Source organism: Archocentrus centrarchus, chromosome 7 (genome assembly GCF_007364275.1).
Source record: "Archocentrus centrarchus isolate MPI-CPG fArcCen1 chromosome 7, fArcCen1, whole genome shotgun sequence".
Taxonomy (NCBI): Eukaryota; Metazoa; Chordata; class Actinopteri; order Cichliformes; family Cichlidae; genus Archocentrus; species Archocentrus centrarchus.
In genome coordinates, this window is record NC_044352.1 from 35,478,007 (window position 1) to 35,505,260 (window position 27,254).

Consider the following 27,254-nt stretch of genomic DNA (forward strand, 5'->3'; position numbering starts at 1 on the left):
GATGGCTGCGTAATATTTAGTACAACCATTTACTGCACTGGGCATCAATTAAAATCTTAACAATTAGGCTAACCGACTAGTACGTCTGGCACTGACTAGTGACAGTAGCAACCATTATGGAAACAGTATTCCCATATGGGTTTGCCACAAAGCAAAAAATGGTTCTGGAATGGTTTGAGTAGCACAACAGCAAGTCTGGGGCATTAACTTGGTCTCTAAATTTCCAAGATCTCAGTCCAGTTGAGCATCTGTGGGATGTGCTGGACAAACAAGTCAGATCAATGGAGGCCCCATTTCACAACTTATAGAACTTTTAAGGATCTGCTGCTAACATCTTAGTGCAGATACAGCAGCGCACCTTCAGGAGTCTAGTGGAGTCCATGTCTCAACAGGTCAGGACTGTTGTGGCAGCGAAAAGGGGGCCAAAACATTCTTAGGCATATGGTCATGCTTCATCGGTGGATCAAAACTTTCCTTTTTTTGTTGTACCTAAACTGACATCAAATTCCAAATAACCATATATTTTTTAAGAAATAACATTTATCTTTTTAAAATTTTTAAGTTTTTTAATTTTTTTGTAAGTATAATTTTTTTTACTATTTTGAAATAAGTATAGTTTTTAAATGTAGGCTTTCTCATCTGGTGAAATTGGCTAAATTGTTAATGACAACTGACAAACTTGCTAAGTGCCAAAGCAAATTATATTCATGGCGAAAAGCGTGAAATGTGGCTGGAAAAATCTTGTCTTTGAACTAAGATTATCTCAAAATTATGTATCATTAGAGAGGTACAAAATGAGTCATTGGCAGAACTTGCAGAGCTTCCTGTTGTCTTGAAGTATTCCTAATATGTTAAACTATTTTTTTTTTCTTCAGGAGATTGGCTATAAAGGAGAGATAGGGTATCAGACTTTCCTGTACAGCAGTGAGCCAGAGATCCGATCCCTGCTCATGTTTCTGGTGGAGAAGCTGCCCAGAGAGAGTGCTGAGGCCTCAGACCAGCCAACAGGTACAGTGGAACGGTCTGCCTCTGGCATCCACACAGTTTCATATAACCCTGGAGAGAAAGACATCTTTCTTTGTTGTCAGGTAGTGGTTGATTTACTTTATCCCCCGATGATAATGGGTGACAAAATTCAAGTTGGGTATTATGTAGTGTGGCTATAAGTAAACTTAAAGGTCTTATGTTGTGAGTTTCTTTTGTTAGGGATTATTTTTTACTCAGTGAATAAAGGACATATGTTTAAAGTAAACTCCAGTAAATTAAATAATTAACAGTGGATCAACCAAATAATAAACAATTAAATAATACATTAGACAGAGAGCAACAGATCGGAAAGTAGAAGACTAACTTCTCTCTTTCAGTGCACCTTATCTCGAGGTCCGGCCACCGAATGTACAATTAGAACATCACCAACGTCACCATGTTCTGTCATTAATCTGGACAAGATTTCACTGTATTGATTAAATTAGAACATCAGGAAGAAGATGTGCCTATGACTGAGAGGAATCTGGGTCATGAAAAACCAGCCAGAACAAGACTGAATGACGAAGGTCAACTCATAGCACCCAGAGATTGTTTCTGCTTAGATAACAGGCTGTATAAAGATGTTTTGGTTAGACAGGAACACGGGCTCAGAGAGAGAGAGAGAGAGAGCACACTCTTACTCTGATTCCCCACATGGCCATGTGTGTATTTTTTTCTGATCCTTTAATATATTAAATGTTTTACTTTTTTAATTAAAGTGTTTCAGGTGTCTTCCTTCACAAAAAACCTGTTTACCTGACACTTTCCATTCATGCATAGATCTTTGTGACACTCAAGTAGAGATTAAAATTAAAAGTTGACTTTTACCATGAGTTTTCAGCAGATGTTTTAGTTTTCTTAATAGTCTATACCGCAGTGCGTAGGCTAACTGGATTCAGGCTAGGGAGGAGTAGTGTATGTAAAAAGTAAGTTATAATAATCTAAATGGGAGTGTCCTAAAAGTCCCAACTTAATGGCTGATGCTATAGATTTTAATTTTTAATGTTGAGGGAAAAAAAAAAAACAAAAGACTGCATGAGGTTTGAAATTTGAGAGTAAAATATTGGTCAAAAATAACAGCTTTGCAGGGTTTAGGTGTAGCAAATTTGAGGACAACCAACATAGTTCTGTAGTGTTGGCATAAAAATATTAAGAAATGTGTTGAGTGTTGGGTAGATGGCCAAAGGTAACTAACCACACCAAACAAAGATGACAGCACACATTATCCAAGAGACCGTTAACTTATCAGGAAATATCACTGCTGCCTAAAAGTCTGTCGTTTGAACCATCTAAAAATGCAACTAAGACTGAATTGTTTAATTGTTTCTGTTCATTAAGACTGAGAGTTTTCTTTTCATGTAAGGACTGTGTGCGTACCTTTTCCTCTGTACACTTTACCTGTCCTGTATGTTTGAGTGTGCCTAAACCTTAGAGCAACTTTTATGAATGGGAAATCCCCACCAACAATCAGATGATAATGCTGAATGAGCACACAGTGTATATACCAAGAGGGGGGTTGTTGTATTGAATGATTTGGCCATGTGCTCTGACGTAGTAGCGTGCTTTGTAAGGTGATGTGCAATTGGCCATTGTGCGACATAGTTTTCTGCTTGATCCAATCACCAGCGGCCTATTAGAAAGGCTTCGGCACCAGACAATCGGACATCAGCTATCACAACAATATTTCATTTTAAATGACAATTTAAAATGGATCCTGCAAATAAGTGAGCAAAATGCAATACCGTTGGGCTTGACGCATTTTTGACCTGTAAGGTGGACAGCACGATCCACAATCAAAGCGTGAAAGTCAGCCTAGTGCTGCATTTCCACTAGTACCTACTCGGCGCAGCTCGACTCGGCACGGTTTGTAGGCTTTTCCATTAGGTCCTGGTACCAAGGTTATTATCGTTAACGGAAACTAACAAAATAACAAAAACTGAAATTGAAAAAACATTTTCGTTAACTGAAATAAATAAAGATAATTAAATGGAAAAAACAATAACTAACTAAAACTATATTGTGGGTTTACAAAAATAGAATACTGTGGTTTGCTTGCAGGAGCTCAGTGAATTCTAGTGTGGTACCATGTTAGCATGCCACCTATGCAACAAGTCCAGTCATGAAATTTCCTTGCTGCTTAATATTCCACAGTCAACTGTCAGTGGGATTATAAGTGGAAGTGATTGGGAATGACAGCAACTCAGCCACAAAGTGGTAGGCTATGTAAAATGACAGAGTGGGGTCAGGGGATACTGAGGCACGTAGTCAGCAGGGGTTGCCAATTTGCTGCAGACCTCCAAACTTCATGTGGCTTTCAGATTAGTTCAAGGACAGCGCGTAGAGAGCTTCATGGAAAGAGTTTTCATGGCCGAGCAGCTGCATCCAAGCCTTACATGACCAAGCACAATGCAGTGGTGTGTAAAGCATGCCACCACTGGACTCTAGAGCAGTGGAGATGTGTTGTCTGGAGTGACAAATCATGCTGAGCTTGGTGGTTGCCAGGAGAACAGTGTTTATCTGACTGCATTGTGCAAAGGCTCATTTTTCAGGAGTTGGCCTTGGGCCTTTAGTTCCAGTGAAAGGAACTCTTAATGCTTCAGCATACTGAGACATTTTGGATAATGTCATGTTCCCAACTTTGTGAGAGAAGTTTGGGGATGGCCTGTTCCTGTTCCAACACGACTATGCACCAGTGGTAGGGCTCTAGCCAGTGGTTGATCGCTCAGCACTGCGCCATGTTGAGGTGATCTTGTGTCGGGCTGAGAATTTCACCGGTTCGCTGTTGGAACTCTTTGGTATCACTGCAATTAGCAAGCGGACGCGCACTCTGCCCCGTCGCTGATACCAGACTGATTTGTTTTGCACAAAGCAAGGTCCATAAAGGATGAGCCAGTTTGGTGTAGAAGAACTTGACTGGCCTGCACAGAGTCCTGACCTCAGCCCGATAGAACACCTTTGGGATGGATTAGAGCGGAGACTGTGAGCCAGGCCTTCTCTCCAACATCAGTGTCTGACCTCACAGATGTGCTTCTGGAAGAATGGTCAGAAATTCCCATAAACACTCCCAGAAGAGCTGAAGCTGTTATAGCTGCAAAGGGTGGGCCCACATCATATTAAACCTTATGGATTAAGAATGGGATATCACTTAAGTTTCTGTGTGTGAAGGCAGACAACCAAAAACATTTGGTAATATAGTGTAGGCATATCCAGAAAACTACTAAAGCTGTCTCATTCAAACTTTTTAGGCCAAATATGACTGACTTCAGGAATATGGAATTTCAAAAGTGCAGCTGAAGTTCAACAACAAATTCTGAGAGCTTGAATTTGGTTGAAAATTTTATAGTACAACTGCACTACCATATTTGAAGGCCTGCCCTGAAGAATTCCCATATACTGTATGAGGTGTACTCTATTCATTAGTAGCTTAAAAAAAAAAAAAGCTTCTTAATTTTTTGTTGAGTATTGTTTTGTTGGTTTTTTTTTTCTGCATCAAGTTTGAAATCCTAGTATCAGTATGTGTCCACCTGCTTTGCCTGATGGAGGAAAAACAACACTGCTGCCCCAAGTGGTCCCCTGGGTATCGGACGACCGCTTGCTAATTGTGGTAATAGCAAACGGTTTCGATAGCGAAATGGTGAAATACTCAGCCCTGCACAAGAATAGCTCAGCCTGGTGCAGTGCCAGGGGATCAACTGCTGGCTATAACACTGGAGTGAGGGGAGAAGGGAGCGGGAGATTGACAGACTGATTGGGGCTGCAGTGATGCGAGCGCTGCACCAGTCCGTCGTAGGTGAAAAGAGAGCTGAGTGTGAAAGCCAAGCTGTCGATTTACCGGTCAATTTATATCCTACCCTCACCTATGGTCATAAGCTTTCCATAGATAGAACAAGAAAGAAGGAGATTGCGAATACAAGTGCCAGAAATGAGCTTCCTCTAAAGGGTGGCTGGCCTCTCCCTTAGAGATAAGGTGAAGAGTGCAGTGATTCAGGAATCGCTTAGCGTAGAACCACTACTCCTCCTCATTGAAAGGAGCTAGTTGAGGTGGTTCGGGTATCTGACTAGGATGCTTCTTGGGCACCTCTTGGGTGAGGTGTTGCAGGCATGTCCTACCAGGAAGAGGCCCCAGGGTAGACCCAGGACACGCTGGAGAGATTATATCTCTCGGCTGGCCTGGTAATGCCTCGGTGTCACCCCGGATAAGCTGGTGGAGGTGGCTGAGGAGAGGAAGGTCTGGGCTTCTCTGCTCAGGCTGCTGGCCTCACGACCCAGCCTCGGATAAGTGGAAGGATATCTATCTATCTATAGAGAGAGATAGAGATATAGACATATAGAGATACATGGATGGATGGATGGAAATTTTTTGCATCTGTCCTAGGATGTGGTTACCAAAAAGTAGAAATGTTAAATATATTCACAAGTTGTTTTGACTTAATGACTATTGTTAATATTGAAAACACATTTTTGCTGGAATATGTATTATGTCTTTACTAACCCAGGGGGTGACTAAAAGTTTTGCGGATGGAAATAAGATGTTTGTTGAAGGGTTTGTTTTCTTTTATGAAACTGGGCTGTAATGTTATTGTAATGATATCAGGTAATTAATAATGCGTTGCTATAGAACTAAATCTTGTTTTTCATTTAACCTTTTTTTTTCAGCTCTTCTGTTTTTTTAAGATGATGTGGACATGAGCAGAAGATTTCATCAGGGACAATGCATTTCAGTCATCCAAACCTTTGGTTTTGTCTTCCTGTAGGGAAATCGGTGGTCCTCCAGAGAGCCATCACTGCTGCAATCAAAGCCCAGCTCACTATACCTTGGCTGCCTCCAAAATGCAGACTGCCACTAAACTGTGAAACACAGGTTAACTAATGCTCCTTTTTGATGTTTGGAAAAAAATGAAGCCATTGCCTATATCAGTGTATGTATATAATTATGATCAGCATGATAAAGAGGGATGGATCTGGGCATTTTTTTAGTCAAATTGACATGCTGCATGAAACTAGACTAAACTCCAACTTAACTGATAGCCAAGTAAAGTGTTTCTGTAATAAAGGATTAAAAAAGGTTTTGAAACTTTATTTCCTTTTTGTTTCCCATGTATAGAGTCAGGGGGCCGTGAACAGCTTCCATGTCCAGCCCCTCAGCTTACCACACTGCACTAAAGACCCAAGCAAGAAGCACACAAAAGGTAGGCCTCCTACCTCCTAGTACATGCACTAGTGTGTCTCTTGTTTCACAATAGTCCCCCAGATAGTTGCAGCCATACAATTGTGACAATCAATTATTTTAGCAATTGAGTATTCTATCGATTATTCCATCAGTTAATCGATTAATCAAATAAGAAATACTTTTGTCTTATTAACACTTCACTGATGGTAAATGGTAAATGGACTAGTTCTTATATAGCGCTTTTCTACTCAGTCAGAGCACTCAAAGCCCTTATACAACACGTTTTTTACATTTACCCATGCACACCCATTCATACAAGCACTTCCATGTTAACTAAGCTAAGTGCTTTTTTTAATTATATAACATCCACACACATTCACACTCCGACGGAACGGTCGGAGAGCAACTTGGGGTTAAGTATCTTGCCCAAGGATACATTGGCATGTAGCCTGGAGTAGCCAGGAATCGAACCCCTGACCTTCCGATCAGTAGGTGACCTGCTCTACCTACTGAGCTACAGCCACCCCAATGATCAGGTGGGCTTTAATGGCGGTTACAGGAACAAGCGCTGCTGCTTTGGCCACTAGAAAAACATCTCCTTTCACTCCACCTGAGCTCACTGTCTCAGTAATGGCTCCGCCTCTTTGTGCTTACTGTGCGTGTGCAGACAGACTGCACGAAAAACAGCTGCTGCTGTGTTTTTGTTGAAAAACTGGGGGCTGCATGAGCTTAATGCTGTAATGCTTTGTATTCGCAAGCATTCTGCTTAATACATTTCTATTGTAGGTCTATTTTTAGTCACTTATCAGGGATTAAAACAAATATTGGTACCGAACAGGTGACTGGGGGGTTTCCTGTCATTACCAAACAACTGCTAGTGCTAATGGTGGCGCCCGCTAGCAAACTAGCTAATAGCCAAAATTCTCAGCACAGCAAGCAGAACACACGCACACACACACAGGTGTGGAAAGCAGTGGAAAAACGTGTCAGCGATGATCCACTCTGTGTTAGTGTTGTTTTTCCCCAAATGACGGAAGTCTGGCGGAGGACTTTAATGCTGCTAATGTGGGTGAAATGCTCCACTTACGCTGAGACACCTGAGCTGCAGAGTTTAAACGAAGCAACAAATTTGTGTCGAGGATTTTTTTATAATCAAATCATCCGAGTTACTCGAGGAATTGTTGCAGCCCTGCACAATTTTATCAAAAATTATGCACGAAGGCGGCAAATGTTAGTTCATCATCAAGCTTGTGGGAAAATCACTGAAGGAAAATCTTAGAGATGAGAAAATCAGAATAAAATGTGAAGCGTGCTGTGTTTGCAGACATAAAGGACTACCAGCGGGACATTCTTCCTCCTGTCACCTCCCAGATTTCCAGTCATGCCTCTATGGTGTCATCCATACTAGAGCAGCACACAGCTGAACTGAGTGCTGCTCAGGAGTGGGACAACGAGTGGAACAGTCAGGGACTGCTGTCCCGCCTTACACCACAGGCAAGGAAATGAATGTGTATAGAATATATGAGAAGTTACCTTTTTAAATGAAATTACAAAAAAAAGAGAACCTTTTTACAATTTTCTAATCTTTTGAGTTACATTAGTAGGTACAGTGTTTCCTGAACTCCCCGATAATTTTGTTTGGCATTCTTGGTTTGGTGTAAGATATTTGACTGCTTTGTACACCTGAATGTAAAGCTGTGTTTCCATTAGTATCTACTCAGTGCAGCTCGCCTCGGCTCAGCGCGGTTTGAAGGTGTTTCCATTAGTACCTGGTACCAGGTACCACATACTTTTTTAGTACTCACTCAGCCAGGGTTCCAAGTGATCCGAAAATGTGACGTCGAAGAACAGCATGCCACTGATTGGCCGTGGAGTGCCGTCATTAGTTGAGTCATGAGAGCGAATCCTTCACCAGAATCAAGCGTGCTATCTTTAAAACCCGACAGCAAGAAAATGGAGGCACGTAAAGCACGGGTTGAATGCCCAGACTGACAGTTTGCAGCGGTAGTTTTGCAACATGAGGGCCATCTGAAACGCTCACACAGCATACATATTATAATCCTATACTGCTCCTAATAGCCCTGAACAGCTGGTTAACGCAGAGCCCGAGGCGGCTGGTCAAAGGAACTTTGAATTACCATAATTACGCGACTGTTTGTCCTATCAGAAAAATTCAAACGGTTTCTGAAAGCTGAGAAACTGCACTTCACAGCCAACATAGGGTTATTACGGTATTTGTTGCTGGAAGTACGCGAACCGCGGCACTTTTGAAGTGCATTAAGTCGATTATGACATGTTCAGGGGTATAGGGTTATAGTTAACAATGATAACCTTCATCCATTAAAACATTGTACGGGGGGACTTATGCATGATGATGATATTAAACTGGCATTAGCTGTTAGCTTGTGTCTATCTCATCCATTGTGTTGTGTTTTGAGCCGCATACAAATTACGTCAAGACACTACTGCCCGCGCTGCTATATCGACTCCACCCACACTGAGGTGGTCCTCAATGGAAACAAAACAAGACCAGTATCTCAGTGCCGACTCGCCACACTGAGTAGATACTAATGGAAATCTGGCATAAGTTGAAATGTGTCTCTGTGGCACCTTTACTCCTTTGACAAACCTATATGCTCTGTGTCTAAATGCACAAAAGATTATAGTTAACTCTGTGTATACGCTATATTAATATGTTTATTACATATTGTGTAACAGGAATATCGCTCCAGGAAATTGACCCGATTGTATAAACGCATTGAGGACCAGCTACGTTCTGCTGCCCTGCCCTCTTCTGATAGTGCCTTTGGGGTTTCCGGCGCCACCTCTGACCTGTCTGAGCTACTGCAGGCCTTCAAAGGCTCAGTTCCATCTGGCCACATCCTGACCAAGGGCACCCACTTCACCCACACACAGAAGTTCACCTTCACACAGGTAGGTAACTCAGCACTGGGTGCCAGATTGAGTTTCACTGAAGCCAGTGTGGGAAATGATGGGCCAAGGGGCAGACATGGTATTGACCTGCTTTATTTAAATGTAAATTACCCACATAGCCTGGCTGTGTACAGTTTGTTCCACATGAAGGCCTCATCCTGCAAAGAAACATTTTTATTAGCCTAATTAACATTTAGTCAAGCAAAGTAACACATTCTTATTACAGCGTTACAGGAAGTCTGCTATACAGCAAACTCACAACAACCTGTTTGACAAGTTTGAATTCTTGTGCTGTGGGGCATTTAATAAAAACACATCCATCTTTAAATCTCCAGTGACTGTGTGGTTTACCTGTACCACACAGCCTACCCTGCCACTATTAAATTGGAAGCACATAAAAAATTAATTTGCTCACCCTCTTTGGGCTCAGTAAAGACATTATGTTTATGCTATGCCAGACAATAGACCGGGGGGGTCCAAACTTTATGGAGGGCCAGATTTGACAGTGTGAAAGTGAAACAGTCCCTGATGGCATTATTTTAAAAAATAAAAGATGATTTCAGTCAGTGGCACCAAGGCTACCCCTGCATCTACGCTTAGTTGACTCTGTGGATTCTTTTAAAAAGCAGTTAAAAACTTTTCTGTTTAAAAAGGCCTTCTGCTGAGAACTTTTATTGAATTAGGATTTTTTTTTTTAGCTATTATGGTGTTTAATTAGTGTTTTTGTTTTTTTTAACATGTACAGCACTTTGTGACTGCTGTCTGTGAAAAGTGCCAAGTAAATTTTACTTACTTAGAAATAAAATAAAGAAATGACCTGTTTTGCAACTATCTTTATGACTGTGTTACTATATCTACATTAGAAACAGTCCGGGCCTTTTTGGCCACATCAACTATCTTTACAGAGCTGTGACGTTAGATTTGTTGCAGCTTCTGCTGCCCCCTCGGTCAGATCTGTGTGAAAAAACTGACTTTTTACCTGATAAATAAGAATATATAAAAGTCACTTTGTAATTTCAGCTTTTACCTGTGACAGGAGAGTTCTTTCTCACTCAAAAGTAACTGATGATTTACACCAGTTTAAATACAGCAAATCAGTTTTGGCACAACACCTGGAAAAAGGCGAGAGCGAGATGCTGATGTTGGCTGTCACACTGGGGTGGGTGGGTGTGTGTGTCTTTTTTTTGTATTCCTCTTTTTGCCATTTTCAGTCTCTTCTTCAGCTCTTGTTGCACCTGTTTGAGCCGTTCTTTGCCACCTTCCCTGAACGCGACCTTTTTTCTGTTTGAGGACCGTCTTTATGTCACTTGTGATCCAGGGTTTGTTATTGTGGAAGCAGCACACAGTAGGTATGACTGTTTCTCTGCAGAGGTTGACAGTGACATGTGCAGGAACCATCTGTGGTTCACAAACAAAGCCAGACCCCCACCTTTTTTCTTGCCACTAGCTTTAGCATCTCTGTCTGACTGTATGAGGTGAAACCAGGTAGATCCTCATTAGTCTGAGAGGTTTTGGTTGAACCATGTTTCAGTAAAACACATGAGACTGCACTCATGGTATACTTTCTGAGTCTTCACCAACATCTCCAGCTCATCACTGTTGTTGGGCAGAGAGTTGACATTTCCCATGATTACTGTTGGGAGAAAAGGCTTATTTCTGCTCTTCCAAGCCTTCACCTTTGCACCAGCACAGTAACCATGAAAACATTGGGTGGTATCTTCCAGATTTGCTCCATTTCAATAAAAAAATCTCTTCTCTTGAGTAAACTCTTCTCCACAGAGAAGCTCCATCAGCACTTGACATAAACAAAAGAAAATCTATAAAAATACAACAAAAATAAAGTTCCCACATCTTCCCTGTAACACAAGTACATCAGCCATATTTGTTGGGAGATGTTACTATTTAGCAGGTTTCACTCAGAGCTAAAAAGTTTGACTCGCAGAGCTTTGCATGATTTACTGTCTGAACATCAGAATCAGAATCAGAAGGTTTTTATTGCCATATGGGTGAACAGGTTCACAGCCTTAGGAAATTGCTGCGGTACTTCGTGCGTACAGAAAAAAACAAATAAGTATAAAAACTATAAGACAATATACAAGTATACAAGAACATATTTCAGTTCTCAATGCTTCTGTGCTTCAAGACCAGAGGTTTATTTTCAGAGATGTGTTTTGCAGATCCTTTAAGATCAAGAACAGAACCAGAGTCATTGTCTTGTGTTTGTGAGTCTTTCCCTGTAACAAGGTTGGTCTTTGGAACTTCAGCACCACGTGTGTCCTCTGGTGTCAGCTGCAGACTCTCTTCAGTCTGGATAGCAATAGACAAACCCAAACAGACGTTAGTTGGATTTGACTGTTTATCGCCATTTAACAGAACCAGAATGAATATTAATGTCCATACATGTCCTTCCTTCCTGCTTTTAATGTGTTGTTTAATTCTGCTTGTTGAAAAATGCACTTGTCCATGTCTATAAAACTTCAGATTCTTTGTTTCATCTTCAGTCACGGTTGCGCACTTTAAAATACAGCGCAGTGCACTTACGCATTAATGCATGTTTATTTTGTGTGTGTGTGTCTGTGTGTGTGTGTCCTGCAGGAAGTGGGCACTGGGCATCAGTCAGGGGGGGACGTGCAGTTCGGTCAGCAGGAGGAGCTATCTTCCCTCCAGCAGCAGTTCCAGCAGATTTGCAGTGAGGTCGATCAGCTAGCAGCAGACATGAAACACATGGGTGTCACTAACGCTCAGGTAAGCTCACCTAAGCTGAACCTAATGGACTGTTGGCATAGTCATTAGTTTTAGTTTTGTTTTGGTTTTTTAGTGTGAGCTCCACCGTACTGTGTAAAGCAATTAGTGAGATGCATTCAAATGGAAGGCAGGTGGGGTAGGGAAGAGTGAGGCGTGGGAGCATTGTACATTCCTGTAGGTGACCCATCCCACCATGTTACCTTCCACCACCATTCCAGTGTGCCCCCAACACTTGTAGTGAGACCTGTAGTGCTCTACATAAATGTAGTTATGATGACTCTTATGTGTAAGTTCAATTCAATTCAATTCAATTTTATTTATATAGCGCCAAATCACAACAAACTGTCGCCTCAAGGCGCTTTGTATTGTGGGTAAAGACCCTACAATAATACAGAGAAAACCCAACAGTCAAAACGACCCCCTATGAGCAGCACTTGGCGACAGTGGGAAGGAAAAACTCCCTTTTAACAGGAAGAAACCTCCATCAGAACCAGGCTCAGGGAGGGGGGGGGTCATCTGCCGCGACCGGTTGGGCTGAGGGGAGAGAAAGACATGCTGTGGAAGAGAGCCAGAGATTAATATCAATTAATGATTAAATGCAGAGTGGAGTATAAACAAAGTAAATAAGGTGAATGAGAAACAGTGCATTATGTGAACCCCCCAGCAGCCTAGGCCTATAGCAGCATAACTAAGGGAGGGTTCAGGGTCACCTGATCCAGCCCTAACTATAAGCTTTATCATAAAGGAAAGTTTTAAGCCTAATCTTAAAAATAGAGAGGGTGTCTGTCTCCCGAATCCAAGCTGGGAGCTGGTTCCACAGAAGAGGGGCCTGAAAGCTGAAGGCTCTGCCTCCCATTCTACTCTTAAGTATCCTAGGAACCACAAGTAAGCCAGCAGTCTGAGAGCGAAGTGCTCTGTTGGGGTGATATGGTACTATGAGGTCTTTGAGATAAGATGGGGCCTGATTATTCAAGAACTTGTATGTGAGGAGAAGAATTTTAAATTCTATTCTAGATTTAACAGGGAGCCAATGAAGAGAAGCCAATATGGGAGAAATCTGCTCTCTCTTTCTAGTCCCTGTCAGTACTCTAGCTGCAGCATTTTGGATCAGCTGAAGGCTTTTCAGGGAGCTTTTAGGACAGCCTGATAATAATGAATTACAATAATCCAGCCTAGAAGTAATAAATGCATGAATGAGCTTTTCAGCATCACTCTGAGAAAGGATGTTTCTAATTTTAGAAATATTGCGCAAATGCAAAAAAGCGGTCCTACATATTTGTTTAATATGTGCATTGAAGGACATATCCTGGTCAAAAATGACTCCAAGATTTCTCACAGTGTTACTGGAGGCCAAAGTAATGCCATCCAGAGTAAGTATCTGGTTAGACACCATGTTTCTAAGATTTGTGGGGCCGAGCACAAGAACTTCAGTTTGATCTGAATTTAGAAGCAGGAAATTAGAGGTCATCCAGGCCTTAATGTCTTTAAGACATTCCTGCAGTTTAACTCATTGATGTGTGTCATCTGGCTTCATTGATAGGTAAAGCTGAGTATCATCTGCATAACAATGAAAATTGATGCAGTGCTTTCTAATAATACTGCCTAAGGGAAGCATGTATAATGTAAATAAAATTGGTCCTAGCACAGAACCCTGTGGAACTCCATAATTAACCTTAGTTTGTGAAGAAGACTCCCCATTTACATGAACAAATTGGAGTCTATGAGATAAATATGATTCAAACCACTGCAGTGCAGTACCTTTAATACCTATAGCAAGCTCTAATCTCTGTAATAAAATGTTATGGTCAACAGTATCAAAAGCTGCACTGAGGTCCAACAGGACAAGAACAGAGATGAGTCCACTGTCAGAGGCTCTAAGAAGATCATTTGTAACCTTCACTAATGCTGTTTCTGTACTGTGATGAATTCTGAAACCTGACTGAAACTCTTCAAATAATCCGTTCCTCTGCAGATGATCAGTTAGCTGTTTTACAACTACTCTTTCAAGAATCTTTGAGAGAAAAGGAAGGTTGGAGATTGGGCTATAATTAGCTAAGACAGCTGGGTCAAGTGATGGCTTTTTAAGCAGAGGTTTAATTACAGCCACCTTGAAGGTCTGTGGTACATAGCCAACTAATAAAGACTGATTGATCATTTTTAAGATTGAAGCATCAATAATTGGAAAGACTTCTTTGAACAGTCTAGTAGGAATGGGATCTAACAAACATGTTGCTGGTTTGGAGGAAGTAACTATTGAAGTTAACTCTGAAAGATCAACTGGAGCAAAAGAGTCTAAACAAATACCAGCAGTGCTGAAAGCAGCCGAACATGAAGAATAATCTTTGAGATGGTTATGAATAATTTTTTCTCGAATGTCTAAAATTTTATTTGTAAAGAAATCCATGAAGTCACTACTAGTTAACATGAAAGGAATACTCGGCTCTACAGAGCTCTGACTCTTTGTCAGCCTGGCTACAGTGCTGAAAACAAACCTGGGGTTGTTCTTATTTTCTTCAATTAATGATGAATAGTAAGATGTCCTAGCTTTACGGAGGGCTTTTTTATAGAGCAACAAACTCTTTTTCCAGGCTAAATGAGCATCTTCTAATTTAGTGAGACGCCATTCCCTCTCCAGCTTTCGGGTTATCTGCTTTAAGCTGTGCGTTTGTGAATTATACCACGGAGTCAGGCACTTCTGATTTGAAGCTTTCCTTTTCAGAGGAGCCACAGTATCCAAAGTTATACGCAGTGAGGATGTAAAACTATTAACGAGATAATCGACCTCACTGGGAGCAGAGTTTAGGTAGCTGCTCTGCACTGTGTTGGCACTGAAGAGCATAATAATGAAGGAATTAGATCCTTAAACTTAGTTACACCACTTTCAGAAAGACTTCTACTGTAATAAAACTTATTCCCCACTGCTGTGTAATCCATTAAAGTAAATGTAAATGTTACTAAGAAATGATCAGACAGGAGGGGGCTTTCAGGGAATACTGTTAAGTCTTCAGTTTCTATGCCATATGTTAGGACAAGATCCAGAGTATGATTAAAGTGGTGGGTGGGCTCCTTTACATTTTGAGAGAAGCCAATTGAATCTAACAGTAGATTAAATGCAGTGTTGAGACTGTCATTCTCAGCATCTACATGGATGTTAAAATCACCCACTATAATGATTTTATCTGAACTGAGCACTAAATCAGATAAAAAGTCTGAGAAATCAGACAGAAACTCTGAGTAAGGACCAGGTGGACGATAGATAATAAGAAATAAAACAGGTTTTTGATTTTCCCAATTAGGATGGACAAGACTAAGAGTCAGGCTTTCAAAAGAATGAAAACTTTGTCTGGGTCTTTGATTAATTAATAAGCTGGAATTGAAGATTGCAGCTAATCCTCCTCCTCGACCTGTGCTTCGAGCATTCTGACAGTTACTGTGACTCGGGGGTGTTGATTCATTTAAACTAACATATTCATCCTACTGTAACCAGGTTTCTGTAAGGCAGAATAAATCAATATGTTGATCAATTATTAAATCATTTACTAACTTGCAAGAGAGAGACCTAATGTTTAATAATCCACATTTAATCATTTTATTCTTTGGTGCAGTTGATGAAGCTGTATTATTTATTGTTTTTGAATTTTTATGCTTAAATAGCTTTTTGCTGATTTTAGCTTTGGTTTTTGGTGGTCTGGGAGCAGGCACCGACTCTATGGGGATGGGGTTTTGGGGGGATGGCAGGAGGAGAGAAGCTGCAGAGAGGCGTGTAAGACTGCAACTCTGCTTCCTGGTCTCAACCCTGGGTAGTCAGTTTTTAGGAGGGTTAATAAATTTGGCCAGATTTCTAGAAATGAGAGCTGCTCCATCCAAAGTGGGATGGATGCCGTCTCTCCTAACAAGACCAGGTTTTCCCCAGAAACTTTGCCAATTATCTATGAAGCCCACGTCATTTTTTGGACACCACTCAGACAGCCAGCGATTCAAGGAGAACATGCGGCTAAACATGTCGCTCCTGGTCTGATTGGCGAGGGGCCCAGAGAAAACTCCAGAGTCCGACATCGTTTTTGCAAAGTTACACACCGAGTCAATATTAATTTTAGTGACCTCCGATTGGCGTAACCGGGTGTCATTACTGCCGACGTGAATAACGATCTTACCAAATCTACGATTAGCCTTAGCCAGCAGTTTCAAATTTCCATGAATGTCGCCTGCTCTGGCCCCTGGAAGACATTTGACTATGGTCGCCGGTGTCTCTAGCTTCACGTTTCTCAAAACAGAGTCGCCAATAACCAGAGTTTGTTCCTCGGCGGGTGTGTCGCCGAGTGGAGAAAAACGGTTAGAGACGTGAACAGGTTGGTGGTGTACCCGGGGCTTCTGCTTAGGACTACGCTTCCTCCTCACCGTCACCCAGCTGGCCTGTTTTCCCTGCTGCTCGGGATCTGCTGGGGGGGAGCTAACGGCGGCTAAGCTACCATGGTCCAGACCCGCTACAGGGGCCTGGCTAGATGTAGGATTTTCCAGGGTGCGGAGCAGAGTCTCCAGTTCAGAAAGCCTGGCCTCCAGAGCTACAAACAGACTACATTTATTACAAGTACCGTTACTGCTAAAGGAGGCCGAGGAGTAACTAAACATGTGACACCCAGAGCAGGAAAGTGCAGGAGAAGAAGCCATGCTGGTAGTGAGTCGGCTAAGAGCTAAGCTACTAGCTGAGCTAAGCTAGCGAATTTCTAAAAACAAATAAAGTGAGTAATGTGAATACAGGTGATTCAGCAAAGAGTATGCAATTTAAAGTAGGTGAAGATTACACTAAAATATGTTATTATCCAGATAAATCGAGTTATACAGATATAACAGCTAACAGACAGCAAAACACTGTGCTCCGAAACAGGAACAGGAAGTGATACAATACCGCAGTTGGCTCTCACTGCGGTATTGTAGCTTAGTACAAGTGTGTGCTAAGCTACTGCTGCGCATTATTGAAACGAGACAGGTGAAGCTAATCTGACCTGGTGGGAGACTAGGAGGCAGAGCCAGCAACCCCCCAACCCTGGCCCCCGTGACCCACACGCCCACCCAGACCCGGCACCAGAGGAGGCCTTAGCCCCCTGCAGCCCAACAGCGGCAAAGGCAGGCCCAGAGAACCCACCCTGGGATCCCCAGAGGGGCAAAATCCATGGTGGGGGAACAGGGCTGATGGTGCGGAGGGCACCAATACATTCAACAGCAAATCAAGGGCGAGGTGAAAGCAAGCAACTGCAGGGAGGCAGAGCAACAGAGGGGAGGGGGAGGGACCAAGCCCGCCAGACACACAGCATAAACTGCAGAGACCAGCTCATGTTGGTCACAGGAAACCATGGTCAACCATCTCAACCTCCCCTCAACCCCAGGAAGGACCCCTGCCGCTCTTGGGGACAGGGGCGAGGGAGGGAGGGCACCCAGGGAACCAACCACCCCCCACGGCAGGGCACCCTGACAGCGCTGGCCAACACCGCCCCACAACCCCCAACAGCACACAGGACCTCACCACCCAAGCTCCCACACTGCCCAGGCGTGCGCAGCTAGCAGTGGTGGCCAAAGTACTGACATTCTGTACTTAAGTAGAAGTACAAGTACTTGTGTTAAAAACTACTCTGGTAAAAGTTGAAGTACTGGTTCAACTTCTGTACTCAAGTAAAAGTAAAAAAGTACAGGCTCTGAAATCTACTCAGAGTAAGAAAGTAAAAGTATCTCCTTGGAGGACGTTTCTACCTCTTTCTTACATCTTCCTCCATCTGAGTGAAGTTATCGCTCATTCTTTGCTGTCCCTTAAAATACAGCAGCTGTTCTTTTAGCTGAGACACACTGTGTGACAAACTGCACACACTTCTTTTGTCCTTTACATTTTCTGTCATTTATTTTCCTCACCGTTCCGGCCTCTATGTAAAGCGCAACTTCCTCTGGCTCTTTCCGATCTCCGAGCGAGCGTTGCAGGAGCCTCTCCCTCTACCGCGTGGGGTGTCTGTTCCCTCCCTACCGCCCTGTTGTTGCGACTTCCAAGAAAAAACAGCTCGCGATCAAAAGCCGGCTCCACACTGACCGGAAATGCAAACGTTTCTCAGATGCATTAAAAATAAAGTAACGAGGGCGCCTGGGTGGCTTAGTGGTGAAGCCGGCGACCACATACATATGCCGTGTTGCGGTGCGGGCGGTGCGGGTTCACATCTCGGCCCGTCGCCAATTTGCCCGCGTGTCTTCCCCTGTATCTTTCCCCCATTTCCCGTCTCTCTCCACTGCCAACAAAAGCCGCTGTGGCCAAAAACGCAAAATAAATAAAGTAACGAGCTTGTTTTGAAAATGTAAGAAGTAGAAAGTTCAGATACTTGTGTAAAAATGAGTAAAAATAAAAAGTTGTCAGAAAAATAAATACTCAAGTAAAGTAGATACCTGAAAAATCTACTTAAGTACATTAACGAAGTATTTGTACTTCGTTACTGTCCACCATTGTCAGCTAGACAGCTTCATGAAGGCACTCTCAATTTGAGGAAGTACTCAAACCATCTTTATACATGTAGACACACACACACACACACACACACACACAACCTTATTTGGTAGTAAGAGCACAGACAAGAGAGGAAGTACAACCACACAATGGCGTTTGACACAGTTCCACTTTGACATGATAGTATAACCTTTCACCTCTCCCTCATCTATTGGTAGCTAAGTACATTTAGCACATTACATTTTCTTAACAGACAACCAAAATGCCGAATGTGACCTGTGAACTGTACAGTTCTCAGGTCTGCTTTAGATAAAAAGTAAGACAGAGATTAACAGAATCCATCAATCTGTTGCTCTGTCCATGTTCTTCTGCTTACCTGCAGTCAGGCTGCAGTGGCAGCAGGCTGAGCAGGGTGTTCTATACTTCCTTTCTCCTCAGTGGGAGCCCTCTCTGTCCCAAGGCTAGAGAAGATAAGCAGTCTGTCTTGGAGGTCTGGGTCTGGGTTATGGGTGACAGTGGTTGCAACATAGACCCAAGTGCCCACTACAGTTCTCCTACATTACTCCTGACACCACCACAGTCTGCCTGTCCATCTCACACTTTATTTAGGAGCTAAGGAGGAACAGAGTGTAACACTTACAGTGATATAATAACTTTTGTGAAATATCTACATTGCCATAATGAATGAAAAGAGCAGAAAGAACACAAATGATTCTTATTTATTCTGTGGTTTGGTGTAGGTGCTGGATGAGCTGAAGCAGAGAGAACTGGGAAACACTGAGAAAGAAGAGAAGATCCAAGTGAAGAAGAAAACAATTGACCTTCTGCCAGACGCAGAGAACAGCCTGCTGAAGCTTCAGGTAGGAGAGCCACAAAAATATCATCCAACCCAGCGGGGCTCTGAGATCCACTACATGCATCTTTTCCTCCCTCCAGGCTCTGGTGGAGGCCAGCACCAAGCGAGTAGTGAACCTGGCATCTCAGTGGGAGAAGCACCGTGCTCCACTCATTGATGAGTTCCGCAGGCTCAAAGAAATCTGCAGCAGCAAAGATGTATGTGGTATAGACCTTTCACTGTTCTTCAGCAATAAAAACACATTTTGATCATTTTTGTGCATTTTCCACAGCTGGAGTCGTCCAAAAAGCTGTCTGAAATCAAGTCTTTGCACGGTAAAATTCGTGTCTCTACAGAGGAGGCCAAGAAGAAGGAAGATGCGTACAAACAGCTGGTAACTATGATGACAGAAGCCAATTCTGTTTACTGTGGTTCATGTGGGCATGAAGAGAAAAGGTTCATCAGTTTTTATGGTCTTTAATAACTGTGAAAAGTCATGGAAATTTTGGAAAAGTTTCAATAAAAAAAAGTCATGGAAATTTGCACCACAGCTCCCTTTTATAATGCAAATGAAATAATTCACTCCTTTGGAGCTTGTTTTGCAATATGAGGTTTGTAACAGTACAGATTTGTGAGTTGAGAGTTTGTCTGCAAAATATGTTTCAGCTGCTGAATGTGTTAATGTGCTAGCATTTTGTCCCTGTTTTCTTCCACTGTAGGTAACAGAGTTGGAGAATCTTCCTCAGGATGTGTCTCGGTCTGCGTACACTCAGAGGATTCTGGAGATTGTCAGCAACATCAAGAAACAGAAGGAGGAGATTACAAAGGTGTGTTTAGTTACTTTCATTTCATGACGACATTCCTGTGACACCGAGGGAGACCTCACATTTTCATGGAGGAAAGCAAACTTTACTATAACATCACTTTGACCAGGAGACAGACACCCTTTTTTAAGATTAGAGTGAGCTTCTGGAGAGGACTGGACCCACAAAGAACAATCTTACTTTCATCAGTGCACAAAATGTTTCTCCATTGCTCTGTAGGCCAGTCGATGTGTTCTTTGGCAGATTGTATCCTCTTCAGCACGTCGTTGTGTTAACAGTAGGACTTTGCGAGGGCTTCTTGCTGATAGATTAGCTTCATGCAGGTGTCTTCTAATTATCACAGTACTCACAGGTACTTTTGCCACTCTGGCTGTTCTTCGATTCGTAGTCTTCCGTTTTCCTCCACGTCTCTCTGGTTTTGTTTTCTGTGTTAGAGCATTGGAGATCATTTAGCCGAGCAGCCTGTCATTGTCTGCACTTCTTTATACGTTTTCCCCTCTAATCAACGTTTTGATCAAAGTACGCTGTTCTGAACAGTGTCCCATTTTTCTCAGGTTTTCAGAGAAATGCATGTAGATCGTGACCTCACTGATTGAACTCCACATTATTATGAAATTACACAGACCCAGGACCATGCATATCATGACTGTTGGGTCTGTTGGTTTTCTATCACTCACCTACAGGGAAATTATTTGCCATGTAATAATATAATTTCTACCAAGAACAGAGATTGATCTGGTTAGTCATGTTGGACTGCTACTATTTTGAACACAACTGTGTATATATTATTGTATATTGCAGATTTAACACCTTGTTGACTTTCCTTTCAGATTTTGTCCGACACGAAGGGGCTCCAGAAAGAGATCAACAATCTGACAGGAAAACTAGACAGAACGTTTGCTGTGACTGATGAGCTGGTCTTTAAGGTAGTAGAGGGTTTTTCTTTTTAAAGAAGCAGAACTATTCTGTCCTCTTGTTTCAGAAATATAATAATGATGAGGATTCTTTTTTATTATTGTTGCATAACCAGCAACAGTGTTTTCTCTTTATTGAACAAATAAGCTTCAGTTATAAATATCTGTCACATGTAGGATGCCAAAAAAGACGAGTCCGTCCGCAAATCCTACAAGTACCTGGCGGCCCTGCATGAAGTATGTCATATGAATATCTTATTTCTCACCATACCCTTGACGACTAAAGAAAAAGTGTTTTCACCATCTGGCGTTCTTCTGTAGAACTGTAATCAGCTAATCCAAACCATCGAAGACACCGGCACAATCCTGAGAGAGATTCGAGATCTAGAGGAACAGGTAGGAGTTCCAGTTTGGTTCCTGCTCTCTCGGATACTTTGTTAAATATTGTTGGCTATGTTACATAGAGAAGGATGAAAAGTCTAATAGGTCTCTGGAAAGAGCAGCGGGATGTGGTTATCTAAGCTTAGTATATAGACTGGGAATAAAGGGAACTGTTATTGTAGTTTAATAACAAACACAAAAGCACTGCATGAAAAACTGGATTTTCATCCCTGTGAACACCCCCACATTTAACTGATTGTTGTTAGTGGCTGTTTAGACTGTGTAGCTGACATTTACATATGCCAGAAATTGGGGGGTCAGGGTGAGGGGAGTGGGGGACCACTGTAGTCTAGCAGAGGTGTGAATGGGATACAGTTAGAAAATCAACAACAACAACATCTCACTGCAGCTTTCCCAGAAACCAGCTAGAAAAATCCCTCATGATCTGTCATTTAATCATAGGTCTGGCTAAATCCTGCCCTTAATAATAATAACGGGGCTTTCTGTGTGGAATTTGTATGTTCTCACTGTACCTGCCTAAGTACTGTCCACATACACTTCTCCCACAGTCCAAAAGCATGTGAATGCAGGGCCTGAGGTTTCCAGCAGAACGTTGCACTCAGGGTTCTGGCCAGCGGTTGATCGCTGAGCATTTCAACAGTTAGCTTCCAGAATGGATCATCAGCTCCGTCAGCGCATTCTGACATTTGTTATTAAAAACAATGTGGAAAATAAGCTGTCAGCAGTCAGCCGGTGATGCTTACAGTAACATGAATTACTCAGTCTCTATAGTTTAAATATTATGGTTTTTGCTGTGTGTTTTATTCAGCACTGTTAAATTTAAAAAAAAAAAACATTTGACTTGAATTTTGAGGGCTGTTTGTTGGCCAGTGACAGTGTGCGTGGAATTAAGGTCTGTGCTCCTGCCATTTTTGCTAAGCTACACTAAAAATGTCTTATACCTGCAGGAGGTCCATACTGGCCACACAGTAATTACATTTTTATCAGTGTGTGTTTGCAAAATCTCCAGGTACTCAGTCAGGACTGGAATTTTAAACTTAGATATTTATATATTTTTATCTTGTGTGTTGTGACGTGTAAATTACATATTTTATTCCTATTTATATATTCATACAATGTGTGAATTACTTATTTTTATTCTTTTTTACACTGCTCAAAACAATAAAGGGAACACTTAAACAACACAACATAACTCCAAGTAAATCAAACTTCTGTGAAATCAAACTGTCCACTTAGGAAGCAACACTGATTGACAATCAGTTTCACATGCTGTTGTGCAAATGGAATAGACAACAGGTGGAAATTATTGGCAATTAGCAAGACACACTCAATAAGGGAGTGGTTCTGCAGGTGGGGACCACAGACCACTTCTCAGTACCTATGCTTTCTGGCTGATGCTTTGGTCACTTTTGAATGTTGGTGGTGCTTTCACACTCGTGAGACGGACTCTACAACCCACACAAGTGGCTCAGGTAGTGCAGCTCATCCAGGATGGCACATCAATGCGAGCTGTGGCAAGAAGGTTTGCTGTGTCTGTCAGCGTAGTGTCCAGAGGCTGGGGGCGCTACCAGGAGACAGGCCAGTACACCAGGAGACGTGGAGGAGGCCGTAGGAGGGCAACAACCCAGCAGCAGGACCGCTGCCTCTGCCTTTGTGCAAGGAGGAACAGGAGGAGCACTGCCAGAGCCCTGCAAAATGACCTCCAGCAGGCCACAAATGTGCGTGTGTCTGCACAAACGGTTAGAAACCGACTCCATGAGGATGGTATGAGGGCCCGACGTCCACAGATGGGGGTTGTGCTCACAGCCCAGCACCGTGCAGGACGCTTGGCATTTGCCAGAGAACACCAGGATTGGCAAATTCGCCACTGGAGCCCTGTGCTCTTCACAGATGAAAGCAGGTTCACACTGAGCACATGTGACAGACGTGACAGAGTCTGGAGACGCCGTGGAGAGCGATCTGCTGCCTGCAACATCCTTCAGCATGACCGGTTTGGTGGTGGGTCAGTAATGGTGTGGGGTGGCATTTCTTTGGAGGGCCGCACAGCCCTCCATGTGCTCGCCAGAGGTAGCATGACTGCCATTAGGTACCGAGATGAGATCCTCAGACCCCTTGTGAGACCATATGCTGGTGCGGTTGGCCCTGGGTTCCTCCTAATGCAGGACAATGCTAGACCTCATGTGGCTGGAGTGTGTCAGCAGTTCCTGCAAGATGAAGGCATTGAAGCTATGGACTGGCCCGCCCGTTCCCCAGACCTGAATCCCATTGAGCACATCTGGGACATCATGTCTCGCTCCATCCACCAACGTCACGTTGCACCACAGACTGTCCAGGAGTTGGCGGATGCTTTGGTCCAGATCTGGGAGGAGATCCCTCAGGAGACCATCAGCCACCTCATCAGGAGCATGCCCAGGTGTTGTAGGGAGGTCATACAGGCACGTGGAGGCCACACACAATACTGAGGCTCATTTTGACTTGTTTTAAGGACATTACATCAAAGTTGGATCAGCCTGTAGTGTGTTTTTCCACTTTAATTTTGTGTGTGATGATTTTTGTGTGATTTTGTTGTCAGCACATTCAACTTTGTACAGAACAAAATATTCAATGAGAATATTTCATTCATTCAGATCGAGGATGTTATTTGAGTGTTCCCTTTATTTTTTTGAGCAGTGTATATATTTCTACTACTTACCATTGGCTGGAGGTACAAAATGCATTTCACGGTACACTGTACTGTGCATGTGACAAATATCTTACTCATTAGCATGTGGAGAGCTGTACAGTCCAAATAACTACAATATTTGTCTATGTTCTGTGTTATTGTCAGATTGAGACAGAAAATGGTAACAAAACTGTGGCTAACCTGGAGAGGATTCTGGAAGACTACAAGGCTATTCGACAAGAGAACTCTGCACTCACCGCCAAAGTCAGAGAAGGATGAAAGCGTCCCTACGTAGCTCTGTTCTGCTTTATGAGGCTGAAGTAGAAACATGGACAGTACTCCAGTCATCACACATCTGTCCATAAACATGGATACCTGTTTTTCTTCAGAAGGCTTTGGACTACGGGGATGCTGTTATTGTAATGCACACAAAGGACAAACAGATCAGAGTTTGTATGCCTGAGGGCTGATTATGTATCCAACTGAAACACGACCCTGGACAGCACAAAGTGCTGTCATTTAGAATGATAAACAAGACATGGTTAAAAAAATTTAATGTTTTTCTTTGCAATTTTAATAATTTTTCCATTTTCAGACATTAGCAGTTCTTATGTTCTTATGAGTGAATGGAATTTGAATGTAGTTAATTTAATAATGTCATCCATCAGAAAATTCTTGTTGTATGTATGGTACCAGCCTAAATAAAGTTGCTTTGCACACTTGAAGATACTGTGATTCTTACAAGTAGACATGAGCACACATCACCCCAATGCAGTGTCTGGGATTCCCTGTAGTACATGCATTTTTCAGGATGTACCCTGTAAGTAAATTTAAGTTCTGCCTAATTTCCGGTACCCTGTAATTACAGCCTTAGTACTTACATGTAATTACAGGGTACATATGCCTTAGTCCTGGAAATTATGCATTAGTTAAATTTACTTACAGGGTACATCCTGTAAAATAGATACACGAAGAGCGTTTGAAGTGAGCGACGGGAGCTGGCTCCTGATTGTGATTGTGAGCAATTTCTTTTCTTTCGTGTTTTTTTTTTTTTGTTTTTTTGTGGAAGATAACCATGTGATTGGTTAAGATGGGTGGCAGCATCTGTGCGTCTACACTGAGTGGAAGGGGAGGGGCCACGGACACACCGCACAGTACGCGAGTGAGTGTGAGTACACATACACCAGAGAGGACGAGATTCCTGCAAAGTTTGCTCGGAGACAGCAAAGAGCCAGGGAAGTTGTTCTTTACTTAGTCTACACGTGGGAATGGTGAGGAAAATGAGTGACACATTTTAACTGGAAAGGCAGAGGTTGACCGCAAAGTTAAAATTTCATCTCGAGCAGGCTCCACGAACAACGTGCACAGACACATATGAACTGATCAGTGGAATGGGGAACAGTGCAGCTCATATCAGGAAGGGGAAACAGGATCAACCCCTCAAAGGCCCTTGGTGTTTCTGAGTTCCAACCTTTTTTATAATTTGTATTTGGAGCACGCTATTCTATGTTGAGTATATAAAGAAACATTTGATATAATGTATGTTTTTACATTAGTAATTCATTTTGCACATTTTTTAAAGTAAAATCTGAGGAGCCACTCGGGAGCCAAAAGAGCCGGCTCTCTGAAAAAAGCTGGAATTCCCATCACTATTAAGTATGTACGCTAGGACCTCTGCACAGTCCACCACAGAGCTTTACTGTAAAATCACCACAGTACAGCAAACTAACCTGTTTATCCTGCACTAAACTGCAGTATTTTCATACAGACTTTGAATAACACAAAGTTAGTGTACCTCAGTTTGTTTTGCAGGATGCATCACAATATGAAAAACCATAACTTTACATCATACACAGATCCAAGATCTGATTTAAATTTCCAGTTTATCAGCTGTCACTGAGCAGTTGTTAGCTTTAACCTCTCTTCTTCCTCTCCTGTCCTCTTTCTTCCATCTTTCACACTGTGCGACAAACTGCAGCCACTTTGTGTATTTGCTAATATTTGCTGAGCATTTAGAAACGTGAAATTTAGCTGCAACACGTTACTCCATTTATTTTCACTCGTCTTCTGGCTAGATGCTGAAGTACTGTGACCACAACTTACGGACCAAAAACGTTGTTCCGATCATTCTGGCCCACTTTAACCCCTGAGTACAGCACTATAAATAGTGCTTAAATTATATGGTTTTCCTCTTTCGAGTCTTTTTGTGTGATAAGCCCCAGAGATGAATACGCCGGTACGATTGTCCCTCGTGTGTTATTGTTCCTCCGTTTAGGCTCAGTTCAGTTTGATGTTTCAAGGCGCAGTGACAGGAAATAAAGACTTCCTCAAATGTGTTGTCAGAAAAATAAATACTCAAGTAAAACACAGATACCTGAAAAATCTACTTAAGTACAGTAACAAAGAAGTTGTATTTCGTTCCTTCCCACCTCTGAATTTCATTAACACTAAAGCAGCTGAAACTGATTAACAACCCCCGCTGCTACTGAACTGACCCCCAAATGTTTGCTGTACTGTGGTGATTTTACAGTAAAGCTCTGTGATGGACTGTGCAGAGCAGCTGTGGTGTTCATGGTCAGAGTTACAGGTTACATCAGTGCAGCAGAGGTGAGTTTGAACTGATGCTGAGATTCATTCACTGAATTCCACCTTTATACCAACTGCATACTGTCAGTATGAAAACAGTATAAGCAGCATACTGTCAGTGTGGGGGATGGGAATCAGCTCATGAAATACTGGGTTACATCTTGTTGAATTCAGTTGTGTAAATCCACACAGAGCAGTAAACCTCAGAGCAGCAGCAGCTCATCAAGCCTGCAGACAAAGAAAATCTACTGGAGCTACAACAGGAATTATTGTGATCTGGAATTCTTTTCCCCACAAAAACTGATCTTAGAGTCCCCCCACCTCCTGAATCCCACTTTAACCCCAATTATACAAATTTTTCTGTTTAGGTGATGAGGCAGAGTCATCCTCTACAATGCTGGGAACAGCAAATAGAGCTGTTTTTAAATTCTCTCTTTTTCTCTGCTCATGTTTTACATAACAGATTCAAGCTGAGTGCATTCATTAGAATTACAGTTTAGATTGAAATAAAGTTTGTATTCTCAAGTAATAATATTGCTTTATTATTACATTAATATAGCATGAGGTTCAGTTAGCTGGTATCTGGTAGAAAAATACTTTTACTTTCTTTGAGTACATTTCAGAGCCTGTACTTTTACACTTTTACTTGAATAAAGAAGTTGAATCAGTACTTCATCT

The 27,254-nt window shown here is 42.3% G+C and overlaps 1 protein-coding gene across 1 annotated transcript in view; it reads left to right on the forward strand.

Annotated features, from left to right (window-relative positions):
• The window catches only part of ccdc22 (CCC complex scaffolding subunit CCDC22), a 31,542-nt gene extending 6,839 nt beyond the window's left edge, over positions 1–24,703 (forward strand). The window contains exons 3-16 of the mRNA XM_030733549.1: positions 876–1,008; positions 5,781–5,887; positions 6,131–6,215; positions 7,521–7,690; positions 8,915–9,130; positions 11,726–11,875; positions 19,094–19,213; positions 19,290–19,406; positions 19,481–19,582; positions 19,908–20,015; positions 20,843–20,938; positions 21,104–21,163; positions 21,248–21,322; positions 24,156–24,703. Coding sequence (XP_030589409.1) covers positions 876–1,008; positions 5,781–5,887; positions 6,131–6,215; positions 7,521–7,690; positions 8,915–9,130; positions 11,726–11,875; positions 19,094–19,213; positions 19,290–19,406; positions 19,481–19,582; positions 19,908–20,015; positions 20,843–20,938; positions 21,104–21,163; positions 21,248–21,322; positions 24,156–24,269 — 1,653 coding nt within the window. The 3' untranslated portion in view covers positions 24,270–24,703. The remainder of the gene's footprint in view (positions 1–875; positions 1,009–5,780; positions 5,888–6,130; positions 6,216–7,520; positions 7,691–8,914; positions 9,131–11,725; positions 11,876–19,093; positions 19,214–19,289; positions 19,407–19,480; positions 19,583–19,907; positions 20,016–20,842; positions 20,939–21,103; positions 21,164–21,247; positions 21,323–24,155) is intronic.
• Positions 24,704–27,254: the final 2,551 nt, after the last annotated feature.